This window comes from Orbicella faveolata, unplaced genomic scaffold, assembly GCF_042242905.1.
Source record: "Orbicella faveolata isolate gen_17 unplaced genomic scaffold, um_ofav_v1 contig_1, whole genome shotgun sequence".
NCBI classification, from domain to species: Eukaryota; Metazoa; Cnidaria; class Anthozoa; order Scleractinia; family Merulinidae; genus Orbicella; species Orbicella faveolata.
Genome location: NW_028301536.1, coordinates 37,820,378 through 37,838,051, shown reverse-complemented (window position 1 = coordinate 37,838,051; position 17,674 = coordinate 37,820,378). Strand labels below are relative to the sequence as shown.

Below are 17,674 nucleotides of genomic sequence, written 5' to 3'. Positions count from 1 at the left end.
CGAGTTCACCTGGCAATAAAGGAGATTAAACATAAAACGAGCTGTTTTTTTCAGCAACAAATTCGAGTCGTGTTTATAAACTAAATAGCAGACAATTCTGCGGTGACTTCTTAAAGCAGGTATCAATAATGTATGGTATAATTATTTAAGAAAACGCTAACTTTTTGTTGGCTGACAAATCTCAAACAAACTTCCTGGTTCTGCCGAGGACATTAAAATAGTTAAAGATTGTCTCTGCAAGATACTTTGAAATGTATTGACATGGAAGGAGATTTTATTAACTTTGGACTGAAACCGAAAAAAACGGAAAATTTGAGGTGCTGGACTTATTGTGGAGAAAAAACGTTTCCAATCATTAGCAAGCAGTGAACTACTGATTGAAACCACTGAGTCCAAGAGCTAACGTAGTGGCTTTTCTTGCATTGGCAAATCTTCAGTCCTTCGTTCCATAAATTTGCCAGAAACCAAGAGGCAAGTTGCAGACAAATTTCTAACACCGGCAAAAAATACTTTATGAAGGTGTTACTGCTGAGCTTTTGGTGGTACATTTAGAGAACATTCCTCAGCCAATGAATAGAAAACTGCGAAGATAATATCTCGTCTATCTGAACCAAGATGTTTGCAATACTAACTTTGTACCAAAGAACATTAGGCCACGCACTGTCGTACAAAATGGACTTGTTTTCTCTCAGCATATCTATTTTAAAACCTGCATGAAAAAGAAAAGAGGAAGCTTTGATATACTGACTTAAATTGCGTTAGGTTTAGGAATTTGGTCAAAACAATGCAGAGCCAAAGGTTTACAGGGACATTTAAAGCATAAATGCTATTCAGGCAGCGTTTGAACGCTCAAAGCAGTATAAAATTATTCTTTTTCTGCTACATGAAGACAGTTCATTTGGTTATTTCCCTGAGGATGTACTCAACATGATAAAAGAAAATCGATTATTTTCTTTCTTGGACTGATACTGTAAATGGTATAAGACAGAAGAGTTGAGAAAATGACGAGCTTATCTGACTATAAGATCGTTCAGATGTCGTCTGCTTGCATCGAAGCGAAGGGTAAATCACTACAATCCAAAATGGCTGCTTTTTCTTTCAATGAACGTGCACTCTGTGTTCAACCTTGGAAACAAGAGAGGAAATGTCAATAAATGAAGTAAATCTTCTTTTATTCAATAGAACAGTCTTGTAGTTGTACAATGTTGCTATTTTCAGACATATTACGTTGTATTCGTTAGCTTGAAATCAAGAGACTAGAGATATGCATTTTATAGCGGTGACTGGCTTTCTTTTCGCTTAGAAAATTTACGGCGCACAAATGTGTTAGTTCTGGGATTCTGGTGGTATATTGTATTTCGATCAATCTTGTTCTGAATTAGACCGTTTACCGGGAAAACGACCAACAAATAACAAAACTACGATGTACTTATCGGAAATCAGTCATTTCCTGTAGTCAACTTCCAGATTGCACTAGAACCCAAGAACTAACCCTGCAATCCAAAAAGATTTCTGTTACATTTGAATTTAAATTACCATACACTAGAACAAAAAAAATCATAAAATTGTAGCAAGGGTCAAACTGAACCATAACAATACATTTACCGTGATATCTATCTTAGTCAGAATTTTTAAATCAGACTTTGCAACAAGGTCAGATCGATCATACTTGTAAAATAAAGATAAAGTAAAACCTAGAATTTACCTTAAATTGGAGTTGATCGGAACATCAGGAAGCTGCTAAGGAGAGAACGGAGCTCCAAAGCTAAACACGGCTGCTCATAATGGTTACATTTCCTCTGGATACCCTTTTGATAGTCTGGTACCAAAAGGAGGGAGGAAAATATCAAAAAATATATTCAGTAAGTCTATCAGTTCGATAGTTAGAAACCGGCCATACAACATCGATAAATATCGCTTGCATTAACAAATTTCTTAATTATTAATGTCCAGTCTTGCCATAATTCAAAGCAAGTTTGTTCAAAATTGGTGCTATTCGTCAAGTAATTTCTGATTTCACGAAAATGTGAACAATCATGAAAACATGAGGATAAATGAACAATAGCAACAATGCAATTATAACTCAAATCTGCCTTTATGTCTGAAATTCTAACGAAGTATTTTGATATTACAACTTACCCGAAATCAATCCTGACGTAAAGGACAAGGATGGCTGTGTAACATCTGAACACAGTCGCTCCCAAAGTAAAACTGACTAAATTAAACTCCAATTAAAACCATCACGAGCGGTTACTTCAGCGATTGTATTGAAACAAACTGTTCCTGCATGAGAAAAGAATTTAAATGCTCAGGAAATATTATTGACTTAACTTTAAAAATGTTGATGTTAAGTCAGTCAGATCTTCATACCCTTAGCAACTCAGAGCATCGGAGCAATGGACAACAAGCCGGCCGGGTCTAAAACACAGGTCACATTCCACAGGTCAAGAGTAGAAATCCCTACTCTACTAATGAATAACTATGCCAAAAGTTTCCCCTCGATCAAAAACAACATTTTCGCAGAGTGCTAGGGCATAATTAGGGCTGGGAGAATCTTGGCGCTGTTTATTCATCTGTAGCACAGTGACCTGTACTCTGACCTGTACGTGGAATGTGACCTGTAGTTCAGACCCGCCGTGGACAACATAAAACAGGCACAAAAACGACGAACGAGAGAGCTAGTAAATTAACTTATTTCTAAAATGTGGTATTCAGTAAGAAGCTTTCAAACCTGCTATTCCGATGTGCTTGTCTAAACGAACTAAGCGAATTCTTTATTCCGAAAGTTTCACACCCTCCCAGTATTCAACAATTTCTTCGCTGTGTGGACGTAAAAAAACGCTCAACGAAATGGTTATACTAAACCACTAAACTGCGGAAAAGGGCAGGCGTAGCAAAACGAAGCGAAAAGCTAACAAGGTCGTGAAAAGAGAAAACGAAAGCGTATACTTATCTGCGAAGGGGAGTACATCGACGAAGATACTGGTTCACCTTCACATCACACGACGATTTCTGACACTAAAATGAACGGAATGTCCTTTGAGACTTCCTTATATACACGATTAAAATTCATTCCACCTACTAGAAAAGTGTTTGCTGCATCAGAATATTTCATTGAGATTTCTGTGCGTCCAACAATAGAGCATACAATGACATCAATAAAAAAAGTATCGAATAAAACACGCACTCAGTCGTCAGTTATTTTCTTCTAAAAAAGTACAGGTATTTCAAATGAAATTCGTTGAATAGTTTTCAAGAAGTTGACACTTGAAGTCCTTTGTGATATCACTAAAATCCCCAAGCAAAGACTGAACATGTGTCTTCGGGAGCTTGAAATTCATCGCCGCGTTTTAAATGCACAACGTGTCTTATTCTCAGTTGTGTTGGTATTTTACAGAGCCAAACCCTGAAAACTGAAGGTGTCAGGTATTTACCAAGATAGGCACGGAAGGCGTGCTCGGACTATTCGGTGACAACACTGGGTCTGTAAAATTGTGTAAAAGCAAAAAAAATATAACTTTATCAAAAATTATTCTGATAAATGTTTAAAGACTTAGGGACTATTACTAATCAGCACTTATCATGGAACCCACACATAGATTACGTTGTATCCAAGGACAACAGAATGCTTGGCTTGATTAAAAGGACTTGTAAAGGGCTAGATTACACTACGACCTTGCGTACTCTCTCTCTTCTCTCCGGGGACTACAATTGCCTCCGTAAAGATACTTTACGATGTATCGATACACTCATTGAATAAGTTATATGATTATTCTCAGTGGCAGATCCAATCTCTGTATGTACATGTGTTTGGATCTTTTTGTCCTTTACCGCAAGCCGTCATCTTGATTGCTGGTGAATTATGGTATGTAGCTGATTAAGATGTTTCATGATTGTGTCTTCCGCAAGAACAAAACACAGAAAGAAAGGAGAGAGTCCATGCGACTTGCCCCGTCAAATTACGCCCAGATCGGGAAAACGGACTCGAAGAGACGGATGAAATTTAGATTAATCTTTGTGCGATGATAGTGAAAATGGATCGGCAATACAGAAACGAATTTGTTACATTAATGGGAACCTCGTAACGAAGGAGCAGGGCATGAGCATGAGTACAAATCACTTGTTGATGTTTTAACAAATAAGACGTGGCAGGTTTAGAATGTAATGATTTAATCGGTGATTTAATTAATCCTGGTTACTGAGTCATACACTTAAATTGCACCAGTATCGTTCTCCCTGGGCCTAGAGGGAGCTTTTTGTCCACAAAAGAAAGATTAAAACCCCTTAAAGGTAAGCTAAGGTATAGTCCCTGTGCCTCATTGTCGATAAATAATTACTTTATTGCCTTTAAGGCATTATCGATCGTCTGGTTTCCCTTCCCGTTTCGCGCTTTTGGCAAGCTATACATGAATTGTTTACAATCTCTTGGTTCATCGAGTTTTAAAACTAAGCCTTTTCTTTCTGTGCTTTCATACATTGGGGATGTATTGTTTGAACTCCAAAATTATGTTGGATTTTCCCAGTACGTAAATATCATATCATAACAAAGAAGGATATACGCGACTTACAAGTGATCAATAGTACAAGGCATATTTCTAAACGAACTTTTGCCTCATTAACTTCGGTTTACACAATAAGTATCTCAGTGCCAATTTTTCTTCGTCTTTCATCATTTGATTAAGATCGAAATGAAACATCCACTTCGTCAAGTTCATTAATAATTGAACACACGCTAATGGAACACCAGGGAGGTCAAGCCGCCTGAGTTTGCCGTTTGGTCAGGCGTCTCGTTGATATCACTGTAGAGGCTTGCTTACGCGTAAAGCTAACCAGGTCTGACGAAGGCACGAGTTTCTTGCAAGATTTAATTTAGTTAGCGGAATAGTGATGTCTGAGTTTCTGCGGGATTTTTACGATTGGAAAAGACCACGATTGCTAGAAACTATCATAAGAAATAACTGATATTTTAATCGTGTCGCGATTTGAATTCTTTGGCCATTTTTCCAAGTTTCAGCGCTGTTTAATAAATTTCGCGCAAAATTAATATAATTAAGGCAACAAAGGGCTGGTCATGTCTTCAAATCACCTGTTAAAAGTTGAATACTACCGGCAGAAAGGTTATACGTGGCAAGTTTAGATTCATTGATTTAACCTTGGCTGGTAAGTTGATTAGATTATATCCTTGCCACGCTCAGAGAAAATAAGTTTTACGTCCGCAAAAGAAGGTTAAAAGGTATTAAAAGGTAAGAATAAATAAGGCTTGGCCTTGGTATAGTGCTCAGACATCGTAGAAAAATAAGTTTCGAGGTCTAGTTCGCCCTATCTATTTACCAAATTCGTTTATTTGGCTTTTTCTTTCTGTGTTGTCATATAAAAGATAAATACACTTGCTAATGAGCAAGTTTCAATTTCATTTTTGTCCTTTTGTCCATAAATACGGCTTTACCCATTAACCTTAATCTTTGACATACAGCTGTTCAAGGATATGTACACTACTTAACTTGCACGAGTGGTATTTCAACAGAAGAAAACTATTTCTCGCCAGGTTTTTCGTAGGTGTTATGTTCTTATAATTTTTGTCTTTTTATACAACCGTTTCGTTTTTATAAATCTGAATCGAAACGGGCAACTCATTAATTTGATTTACGATTATAAATGAGCCAGTGAAGTAGGGGAAAAGTTGTCTTCGACGTGCCAGAGACGCCCAAGAATGTTTTAATAGTTTTTTGCGCCCTGTTAGTTGCCGTCTCGCATTAGTTTTGCTGTGTTTTAGTGTTTAAAGGCCAAAACCTTACATCACACAGTCAACGATTACTTGAGTTACAGGTACATGTAAGGTAACCTGGAGTACAACTGGTTAAAAGTTCTAAACGTCGCACGGGACTGTAGCTCGTTAATAAATTCATCAGCAAAATTTCTTGATTACGTGTTATTTCCCTATTCCCCTAGAACTTGATCAGAAATGTACGTGAAAGATAGTTGTCTGGTGCCTTAATTGCCTTATTTCTCAACAGATTAAACAACGTCATTGCCTTAAAATGGCCTTGAAGATCTCTTTCTCCATGGTAAGAAAAATTTGACTCTGTTTAGTTTTCGTAATAACTGCTTATAAAATGGTAACATGTATACTGCATCTCAGTGTCTATCATGGGCCGTTCTTTATAATAATCTTACTTCTGATGGATATTTTGTCGGTTCTTACCTCAAGCATCGTAGATTGGAACTTTCAGATGTCTTTTACTGTTAGAGTAGATATTAGCAATTTAATAAAGTCTCTTTCGCTTCCTGGCCCCAATTATTCGTAGACTCGTATTTGTAATTAGCACATAATTTCCGGAGGTGAATATAAAAATTGGACGCTATCATTCACCGCCCTAGTATACGGTAGGCGAAGAATATAAGCTTGGTTACTAAGCTTTGGTCTGAATGATACTGATGTGAGTATTCCTGGGCAGAGGTAAAATGCTAGGTATAAAGCGCCTGTTATGCCAATTACAACCAATTTGCTCTTGTCAGAACTGAGACGACCACAAAATTGTTCAAAATTGTTAAAATCAACAACGGGATTAAGAATTACAAATTTATGAATTACAAATTTAAGATTACAAATTAATGAAGTCTGTTTAACCTCGCACGTAGAAGCCAGACCACCCCCCTAATGTTTCATGAAGGCTATATTTGCTTGGTTTATATATTTCTGAACCAAGTTTGGCAGATGAGCTTTCTTTGTTCTCCAGTTTATTTCAATTTGGAAGTTGTGACAAAATGTCAGATTATGACGTCATAATTGATGACGTCACCAAAACGTGCTATAATTTTTTTGCAAAATCTGATAAAAAGATTATGTCATTGGAAAGGCCTTGACTTGAGGAGTAAAATGCCGGAAACCGTTTTTTGCTATGATGATTATTTTTCGAGATATGGTAAGTTGTCTCCCCCGAAATTTGCTTAACCATACTGTCTTTCTTAAGTCAGTCTCTCTGGTTTATTTTTTTCAGTTTTATTCTAGGAGGGCTAATAATCTAGAAAAATAGAAAGCTTGATATTGTCAAAAATCGTATGGATTTAGAAATTTGATTTTCGGCTTTGTTAGGATGGTATTAACAGTAAAAAAACGGGTGACGTCACAGGTTATGACGTAACAAAACTAATTTTAACGCAAAACACTAGAGGGATAATTTTTTATTCCGATTTTCTTCTTTATTTTTGCTTTAGTCATCTGGCACATCACATGTGCAACATAGCTGCATTTGCTGGAACAAAATTACGGCTCCAATTTGGGGATTTTTCTCAAGGGGGGGACCCCATATTTTGCAGAATTATTTTTCATATTTAAAAATGCCATATTTCATTTAATTTTTGTGATATGGACAAAATTTTTTCAGGTTTCAACTCCCCTTGATGTGGCCTTTCGAACACATTGTAAAAAAAAATGCATATTAAAAACTTCAAAAGTGGCAAAAACATGACGTCATCACTGTGACGTCACAACTTTGACATTTACTGACATTTTTCACATAAATATAATTGGCAATAGGTCTCCTGCTCATCTGCCAAGTTTGGTGTACAAAGAGTCAATACTTTTTAAGTAATGTGAAATAATGTGAAATACCCAAGAACTGACGAAACATTTGGGGGGTGGTTTGGCCCCCACGACTCGTGGTGTTTTTTAACTACACGTATGCTGAGTAGCAACTAAGTTATGCTTCTATTTCAACATGGTTGAAACAGCAAGCCGCACTTTAGATAGCCTGTTCCAAAGGACCGCACCACTATAGCTAAAGCTATCATTTCTTGTTTCCTGTGATTTGATCTTGGCTCTGTGGTTTTTTCTCGTTTTTTCACACAGTGCGTTTGGCTTCTGTACGGCTTTCTTGTGGTCATTCCGCAAGTGAACAGTATCGAGTGCTACAAAGGCAGGCTTGAAGTCGTGAATTGCCCTGACAAGTGCCAGATGATGACTCTATCATCCAGTAATCACGATGACGTAATTGACAGGGATTGCGGCACTAGAAGGCGCGGTGATATAGATATAATCTGTGAACAATTTAGCGAAGAGTACGAAAGCAAAGGCTACGAAGATCGCAGATGTAGAAGGACTCTTTGCACCAGTGATCGGTGTAATACACCAGGTAAGGGCGATGACTGAAACATTCAAGTATAGCATTAACACGCTGTCATCACAGCTGTAAGCTTTAGGAACTACCAATATATTCCAGTTAGGCATACTGTGAAAATCTTAAGAAAGGTTATATAATAGTCTCGCATTTTGATTGGTTCTTACTTATGATCTATTGATCTTTAGTGACGTCCTTGACATTTGTTTTATAAAGTAATCGCGATTTTTGACGAAATCTGTGATGGGTAAACTATATTCAAAATTATCTCCTTTGATGTCTTCAACGTGACACGCTTACATCTTAAACGTGACACGCTTACGTCGTATGACCTGAAAATGGACCATCATTCCCCGAAAAGCCACCATCTTAAATTTAATTTCTCGACTTTTCCATGACATCGCAAACCACCAATGAGAGACTCAAAGAAAACAAAACCCATGAAGGGAAAATTATGTTAAAATTATTCTTGATATTAAATATATTAAAACGCACGAAATTGCATGAAAGTTAAAAAAAGTATGGTATTAACCTCTCCACAGGCTACAACGGCCCTACCATCCCCGGAAAAAGAAAAGACGAGGGAAGACCTGGAAAAGACAAAACACATGACTAGAGTAACCGAGATCAAGAATGAAAATTGCCTTCAGCGAATGCGACGAAGCAATACGAAGACAAATGTTGTTCCAATCTCTACTTTGTTACTAATGACAAAGATATTTAATACCACTGAGTATTCTGTAAAAGATACTCTTAAAGAAAAACATGATTGACATTTTGTGACCTTGATGCTCCATTTTAAATAACTTTGTTTTCTTTTTCTTTCTTTCTTGTCGCAAAACTTGAAAATAACGTTTATTGCCATCATATTTCTCTCCAGATAACGAGACAAACTAGCGTTAATAAAGAGTGAAAAAAACTTTATTCTTCCTCTTAAAGTGAATTTGGGCTGCTTCTCCAGAAGACCTTTGTGCCTTTAAGGGCACTTCGGCTGTAAGGATCGACTAAGGTCATGCAAGATAGAAAAAAACCGATTTTCCCAAACTTTGCCAGAAAAAAGGCCTGGGTGAACTAGTTCTAAAAATATAAGTTTCAGGTCGCTTAGATTTTTATGTAATTTTTTGCAATTTTTTTCCTATTTTGCGCTCGCCACGGCCTAATTTGACACCGAAATCGGGCATTTTTAGGAGGCTCCCGTTTAAAAAGTGAAAACGTTCTAGAAAAGATTAACCCAGGAAATCAAAAGACCTTATTTCTTCTGCTTATTCGCGGTATAAAATGTAAATGAAAGTTTAAGGTGAATTTTCCACGAATTTTTTTAAATTTACGCTTCGCGACAGAGCTTACCAACTCTGAATTTAGACGAAATTCCATGCTCAAAAAAGCACTGTGGTACATGGCTTCACCCAACGAGACTATACTCTGGGCAAGAACAATCATTTCAACTACACGTCTGGCGAAAAAAAATTGGGGTAAATTAATCGGCGAATTCTGAGAATATTTTCAAAAAGGTCACTTGAGCGATATGAGCGACCCTTTGACCTTTTATTTCATTCGGCCGCTCTTGATTTGACTTTCATTCGTCGGAATACACGTTTCTTTGCTTTTGTATGCTTTTCTGACATATCCTCAAGTAGAAGAAGCTAGGATTTTGAATTTGGAGGCATCTACCGGCCATAAAATAAGAACAGCTGGCGTATTTTTGAAATTTGACCCACTTCGCATTTAGATCGACGGTTACGTTATAAAGCTCGAGTTGATCGCCGAATTGCACGTTTAAAATTCGCTTTTAGAAAATAAACCCCGGCGCGCGCATGGTGCTTAAACCGAAAAAACGCATTAGAAACGATTAGAAGCACTTTATCTCCATTTCGAAGAATGCTGTGTTTTAAAACTTTTTACGTCATAATTTTTCCTCGAGCTTTGGAAAAATAAACTCGTTCGCCCTACGGAAAGAACCTGTTGATAGGCTAACCTGGTTAGAGGTTACGTTGAAAAACGTTTTCTGAAGCTTTAACCTTAATATCTACAGTAAAGAGAAGACAATACAAGATCTGATAGGAGGTTTTATTTTTTCTCAGCATTAATCAATCAGAACCTGCAGGTTAAGAAGCCTCGTAATGAAGTCTTTTGTATCCAGTCTACAACATCTCCTGAGATCTCCATAACCTGAAAATAACACAATTGAAGGTATTAGAATTTAGCCATTAGAAGTCCTACTGCTGTAGTTACAGAGTAACAGAAATAGAGGTAACAAGGAAAATTTTGCTCTTTCTTTGTTCGTTGGGCTGTATCGAAGAATCGAAATGACTTTAGCCGAGCAGCAAGCAGGGCACTGATGCAAATTAACATACATGTTAAAAGTTCCATAGTCTTCTTTTTAGTTTACAAGACGGGTGCGAGGATTGGAGGAAAGCAGTGATTGCCCTTGAGATCATGCCATTAAGCCTCTCTTTCTTCAGTTTATTGAATTTAAAATAAACGTTTAGTCTTTTTATTGTTAGCTGGGGGTGGGGAATTCCTCACACCAAAGAGAACTTCTGAAAGTTAGATTGATAACAAAGATCATTCTTGTTTAGTTATATGTCGGATGCACTGAAAATGAGCTGATGATGAAGAGATTTTGAATAAGCACACCTACCATTAGCATTTGCCACAGGTCTTTGGGCAGTTCTTTGACATGAAGTCCACATGGCTGTGTTGGCAATAACCTTTTTGTGCCCAGTATGAACAACTCGAGTTTTTATCCTTGCAACCTAGAAGAAAGAAAGATAGATAGGCATAAACATGTGCATGTAAACCAAGAAAAATAATATATTATTTCTCAGGAAAGGCATAATACAGATATAACGGTTTGAGTAAAAAAAGTATAAACCAACTGCATCTGAATCTATCAGTTACAGGAATGAATCCTGTCCAAAAATAAAGTGGACCTTCCAGCGTCAGTTAATTTGTAATTCTTTTAGCCTATTATTGAAAGGTGCAGTAAAACAGCGGTGACAGAACGTACGAATTATAAAAAAACATCATAGTTAATATAGGGGATTGGTTATGAAGCCCGGCAAACATCAAGGGAGCAAACAAAGATGCCAAGATTTATGCTGGATGGTCCACGACCGTGCACAATCTTTTGCTTTGCGCTCATACACTATCCATGAATTACGTAACCAAAACGTTTCTATTGGTTAGTTCCTCCGTCAGTAGTAAACAACTATTTTGTTCTGTGCACGGTCAAGACCAAAGAAGCGAACAAAAACATACAACAAAGAACTTTGTCGGGTTTCATAATCATTCCCGTCTATTCACTATGAAAACATCAAATAAAATATAACATGCCACCTAATTAATTAGCATAACCCAAGTTAGGCCTGTATGAAAAAAGTTCCTTATGATCCCGTGACGGGTTGTCTCTTTATGTAACAACGCTTTTCATGTTTTTATGAAAAACCATACTTTTCTTTAAAGTGCCAATTTCTGCCAGATATTTCTACGGTTTAAATGCACACAGGCAAGTGGCATGGTAAATAACTGAACATGTCGAGGAAAAGGTTGTTGTTATTCATCGTGGTGGATGCAATAATAAAGTGTATTATCGTTTGTCTCACGATGTAGTCACTTGAGATGTAGATCGCGACGTTTCGACTGCTTACTGCTGGTCTTCTTCAGGCGATAAGGTCGACTGATTGCACGGTATCATTTATATCACAAAGGTCGGCTGTGATATAAATGATACCGTGCAATCAGTCGACCGTAACGCCTGAAGAAGACTAGCAGTAAGCAGTCGAAACGTCGCGATCTACATCTCAAGTGACTACATCGTGAGACAAACGATAATACACTTTATTATAACTGAACATATTATTATTTCGATTTTTTGGGTCACATAAACCATATCAACTAATGAAGAATCCAGTTGAAAGTGGTAGTTGCTGCATGCTAAAGGGTCTGTTGAGTTAATTGAGTCTATGACCTATGTTGCACAAAACGAATTAAACTTAATCTTAATCCAATTTCTCAGAAATGAATTTTAAAAGTTTAAAAATACTATGAAGGAGTTGATTTTGAAGGTGGATCATAACTTTAACGATATTAAGTTAAGGAGATTTGTACTGAGCTCTAAAGGCAATCTTCCTAATTCATTTTTAGATCCTATGTTTGCTGAACATACAACCTGGTGGAGCAGTGTATTTTTGTCTTCCCTAACGGAGGCTAAGTTAAATTCCTGGTGAACATCTAGCCCTCATCAGTCTGTTACAGAGAGATGCACCGAAATATCAACCAAGCATTTGGTGAAACTTACTCTCACCACCCCCTCCTCCGCCCCCTTCCCCTCCTCCTCCACTGCATTTGTACAACAGATTCATCTGCTTCACGTCTATCTCTGATGGGCCTTTTTTGTTACTTAGAGTAACCTAAAAACAAGGCAAGAGAGAGGACAAATAAAGATTGTTGTTGTTGTTGTTGATGTTGTATAATGAGACACACTTAACCACTGAATTATCAAATTTCAAGGTTTGATTCTGGGTCTTACTCCTTGTTTCTTGGCTACAATGGTCGGTCTTCCGTTTGCGCTGAAGGCGTAACTCTGGTAGTGCATCACACTCCTGTAGTCGTACGGAGTGCCAAGAGAATCAATTGTGGAGCGTGGGTACTTCTTGAAAGCATACTCAAATCCTGAATGAAATTTAAAAAATGCTCGGAGTTAAGCCATACTTTTATTTAGTGAGGAAGGTGGTCTTATCATTTTGCTGGAAGCTTCCGAGGCCCTGGATACAAGCAAACCAGACTACTAGCAAGAGTTTCGCATGCCAGCTGTCCTGAGCACAAATACTTTTTTGCCTACCATTTGGCATTCATGATCAGCCCATTTGTGGTTTTCAACGTTATTTTTATTCCCGTTGTTCAAAATCTGTTTAGTTGGCAATGAGAGCCTGTGCAAATTTTCTAATTAATTACAACAACGATACTTATCGTAGTTAGATTTTCACTTGCTGTGGTGCTGCCCCAGTTGTTCGGATAAATCGCTATCCAATGGATAAGTTTTAACAAAACCAACCACGCTAACCGCTGGATAGTGATTTACCGGTGGATTGTGTTATCCACCTTTCGAACAACCCGGCGCTTTAGTGGTGGGTTCGGCACACGAACTTATAAAAAACGTTCTTGACGAGTAAATCACTTCTTGCTCTTCAATCTGTAAAATTGTGCGACATCAGGTGGAGTTGCTTGTGGCGCTTATTTAATATCCATAGATGGGACACTTAACTATGTTTTTATACCTACCTTTCTGAATGTTTTCCCAGTTGATTATCACGTAATCGTCGCGATCAGGACGGGACTGTTCATGATAGAATCCCAGGGCATGACCTGAGAACAACAGCATCATCAATAAAACAACAACAACGTGAGGAAAAACTGACTGCAATTTAGGTGGGAAATGTTTATCCCTTTAATCAGAGCGCATTCACGACACACTGGAGAGAAGGTGCGAGAAGGTGCATTTACAGTGCTTTATTGTAAGGGTTACCATAGAATTTCAAATGGGTCAAACAACGTAAATAACAACAGAAACATGCGTACTTATTTCTTGTGAGAGAGAATGTATTCTCTTGGTGATAATGTGTTATCTTATCTTATTAGTGTACCCTGTTTCATAAAATCAGTCATACAAACCCACCAATCTCATGTGCAACAGTGCGCGAGTTCCAGCATCCACTGGCAAGAGAAACCATCTGTCTTCTTCCTGTCCGTCCCACATATGACGTGCATCTGGCAAATAATTGAAGATTAACCCCAACGAATTGAAAGCAATCACAAGAAAAGTCGAAAGTCAGATATTTTCTTTATTTGACTTCTGAACGAGGCAGGCCGAATATGTGGCTGAGCCCAATAATGGTGTTGAATTTATGTACAAATTGGTGCCACTTTAATGCTTACCCTGAGCCAATGTGAAAGTAGGCATAAGCGCTCTCAGTTGTCCTTTTCTTGAACCGCACACACGTTTGAGTTCTCCACAAACTCATGGCACCATCGATTGCTGACATAGCTCTTGAACTGCTCTCTATTAGTAATGATTGAAACGCGTACATTCGATAAATTTGCAAGCATTAGGAAGATGGTAAATGTTTACAGCATGCAGCTTACAATCAGTATCAATCCGCACTTACATTGTAAAATCTGGTTGAGGCTACTGGTAGCTACTGGTATACAATAAAATTCTGCATTATAAGCCATGGCACATACAACTTCAGAAGGGTTTTTGCGTGGTGTTATAAACGGGAGGTGGTGGTGAAACGTTTTAAAAGACATGTTATGAAGTTAGCCTATAAAACTAACATCTAGCTGCTGTGTCAAAAGACATTTATTACTAAGACGGTTGATAATAGATTCGAATTTTTAATATATTTTTTATTGATTTTTGGTTGATGAAGCCAAAAGCATAGATTTATCTAGCTAATTAAGTACTGCCGTGTACTACAGCACCAAACATTGGCTAGATTTATTTTTTATTATTATTTTTTACCATTAAGTTGGCAAGTTATTTAAGTTAATGTGCAATATTACATTGCTAATTCGATCGAAATTAGAGTCATACTTTTTTGATGCTCTTTACCTATTAATCTAACAAACAATCAATTGAGAAAAGTACAAGATGCTTCCGAGATTCAGTAAACGTTTGAAGTTGACCTACAGTGGCATGTTGGATGATTAAATGGGCGATTCTATTGAGGCGAAAACTTGGAACAAAAAAAAAAATACAGTAGCTCAAGGCTTCAATCGAATCGTCCATTTAACCTCTCTGCTAGAGACAAAAAGTTTGATTTATAAATAATCTTCGGTCTTTGATAAAAACTTTGAAATGAGTTCCACAAAACGGATTGATTACTACCGATTGCTGGATCCAACTGATAGACAAGAACCGCCCCAGGCCATAGATTCTTGCGAATTGACGCGCGGCCCAGTCCAGCCTTACTGACGTCTTCTCCGAGCATGGCAGCCATTCTTTGGGCGTCGGTAAGGATCATGTCGCCTTCGAACAAGTTTTTGTCTCCAAGGGCAATGTTTTCTTAACAGAAAAGTGCCCAGTTAGTATGGTCGGTTAATGCTGAAATCAATTATTGCCTTCACTTGTTCTACCTATACTCTTAATTTCGTTGATTAGATTAAATTGAAAGATTATTGTCATGACACATAGGGGCTTGATCTTATATCGTACCTTCTGGTCGATGCAAGTTAGCGTGAGTTGTACAGACCAAGAACAATAAGACTACCTTCCAAGGAGCCATTTTTCTCGCTTCCCCAGAGCACGAAAAAGAATCGGCTCACCAGTTTATATAGATAGCTGCTTCCATTCAAGCAGAAAAGATTAATATTTAACCAGCTTGTTGAACTTTCCTTTTTAATTTTCTACTTCAAACACAGCAGTTTTCCACTTAAGAATAGTTTACGTTAAAGTGACTTTTGTCGTGTCGTTTGTCATGAAACACATGAAAAAGTTTCAATAGAGAACACGCAGTATTTACTCACAATTATAAGAATTCAAAACAATTCTTGTTTATCTAGTTCAGTTGCTATATAAATACTATTTGCGTATCGTATTGCGATCGTTTAAGTTGAAAAGTCAAAAGACAAAAAAGCAATCAGGCTCAAAAATGTACTAATTACATATTAAAAATATAACATATCGCTATCAGAGGGTCTACCGTGGGATAACTGATCATTATTATACAGCTAGTATTTAAGTGAAAAATTTAAACACAGTATGTCCAAGTTTCCTTTTATCTGGCAAGCAGTTGGCTTCACTATGGAACCTCTACTCAGCACCATTCTGTATCCGTTATTATACATTTTTAGCACCTGAAAGGCTGCTCAATTATCACAGCTGTCACTTCCCTGGTATTCTACAAACCTTTTATCTCGTGTTTACAATAAAACGACATCGGATTAAAGAATTAAAATTTAAGACGAAATCCGATAGGAAATCGAGCAATTTCAGCTTTCAGTGGACAAAAACCTTGTACCAGAAAAATTCCAAGTACATTACAGTCCTTTTTTGCATTTTCTAAATGCTAAAGATATAAATATTTGCCTGAAATGACACCAAAAACAATTTCCCGTGGGAAGTCAAGGAAATAAGTTTCAAAGTTCAGAGAAATTGTACAAACACAGGTAAAATTTCATCATCAGCTTCATTTCACCAGTATTTTCAGGTGTTCCATATGAACTTCAACTCTTGTTTTCGATATTTGGTGTTGTTAGAAATGATTTCTTATCAGAAGAAAGTTGAAACAGTCGCATAGAAATTTGCAATAAAAGTTAAATAATATTGGTGCAAAGTGTTTGTCCACAAGTTACTCGAACTTCTGGTGGATTCCCTCTTAAAGTTTCTGCCACGTTAGCATGCAGTCGTCCTTGATATTGAAGACACCCTAATCTATTGAAAACATTCAATTCAATTCACGACTATCTCATTACGCATTATTTTTTGAACTCGAGCCATCGTCGTGATTTCCAGCCAACCACACCTTTGTTTGTATGCTCAAAAATAAAAAAAAACTGTGAAAAATCGTGCACTGTTTTTTTACAGGTAAATGATATTATTTTAAGCCATTAATGGTAGTGGTGAACTTGTTCCGTAAGACTCCCGGCAAGGCATTCTTGGTGGGAATGTGACATGTACTCAGGAAGATTATTGTCTAAATTTTACCACGAGTCTCTTTTGTCTGGTGTGAGACCTTTTAAACCGAAACGAGCGAGAAGGCGCGGTCTCCTCGCTCCCCTCCCCCACCTCCCATTATCAACAAAGAAAGCTATTGACTTTCGTGTGAAAAGCTTTAATTCGCAACGTGTGTATAGCAGTGAAGAGCTTTTCTTAAAAAATTAATCAAGTATTATAGGATTTTGATGTTTTTAACCGTGCGAAACGTTCCCCTGTGGTAAATCTACAAAACTAAAGCGACAAATCGAATAGAAAAGCGGAAGATAAACAGAAGACCGTTTCAGACATCTGTAAAGATCAAAGCACTTGGATATGATTCGTAAGTTTTCCGTTTGCTCTTTACATTTTTGACATAACTAATACGAGCAACAGAAACTAATAGAGTGTAATTTTTAGAAGTTACCCGCTTTGACTGTAATCTAGGGCCGAAAGGGAAGGCAATAACAATCACAACATTGATGAGTTGTATCCATTTTTGAATGATAAAAACCTGGATTGAAAAATGTGTATATGTAATAGGACTACTTGCTGTCCAATTTGGAAATAATTAGATGAGAAAAATTCCGAGGACTGCCAAATTGGACGAGGCCGTAGGCCGAGTCGAATTTAGCAGTCCGAGGAATTTTTTGAATCCAGTTATTTCCAAATTGGACAAACATGTAGTCCTATTACCTATTAATTATATAGCATCCAAAAACAGACGAACAAGGCAAAAATCAAGTCTACAGCTTTTTCACTTCGCTATGCTCAGCACGCCATAGGTCAAACACTTTCACCCGGGTTTTTCTGCTTCTTTGAGACAGTGCTCTTGTTCTGATCATTCTCCCTCATCTCGGGT

At 37.4% G+C, this 17,674-nt stretch overlaps 2 protein-coding genes across 4 annotated transcripts; one reads left to right on the top strand and one right to left on the bottom strand.

Moving 5' to 3' along the window:
* Positions 1 to 4,178: 4,178 nt before the first annotated feature.
* LOC149118978 (uncharacterized) lies at positions 4,179 to 8,923 on the top strand. Of its 2 annotated transcripts, none has more exons than XM_089275411.1 (4): positions 4,179 to 4,290; positions 6,015 to 6,065; positions 7,850 to 8,132; positions 8,660 to 8,923. In XM_089275411.1, exons 2-4 carry the CDS (start codon positions 6,039 to 6,041, stop codon positions 8,731 to 8,733), a joined length of 384 nt encoding a protein of 127 aa, XP_089131537.1. In that variant the 5' UTR covers positions 4,179 to 4,290; positions 6,015 to 6,038; the 3' UTR covers positions 8,734 to 8,923. The 2 variants fall into 2 exon arrangements, with proteins under 2 accessions (XP_089131537.1, XP_089131532.1); XM_089275406.1 differs by lacking the exon at positions 4,179 to 4,290 and adding an exon at positions 5,157 to 5,243.
* Positions 8,924 to 10,170: 1,247 nt separating this feature from the next.
* Positions 10,171 to 15,426, bottom strand: LOC110050863 (zinc metalloproteinase nas-14-like). Of its 2 annotated transcripts, none has more exons than XM_089275346.1 (9): positions 15,334 to 15,426; positions 15,007 to 15,183; positions 14,055 to 14,178; positions 13,795 to 13,886; positions 13,401 to 13,484; positions 12,649 to 12,791; positions 12,418 to 12,529; positions 10,755 to 10,873; positions 10,171 to 10,286 (listed from the first exon to the last, which is right to left on the bottom strand). In XM_089275346.1, exons 1-8 carry the CDS (start codon positions 15,401 to 15,403, stop codon positions 10,761 to 10,763), a joined length of 915 nt encoding a protein of 304 aa, XP_089131472.1. In that variant the 5' UTR covers positions 15,404 to 15,426; the 3' UTR covers positions 10,171 to 10,286; positions 10,755 to 10,760. The 2 variants fall into 2 exon arrangements, with proteins under 2 accessions (XP_089131472.1, XP_089131477.1); XM_089275351.1 differs by having other exon boundaries at positions 10,759 to 10,873.
* Positions 15,427 to 17,674: the final 2,248 nt, after the last annotated feature.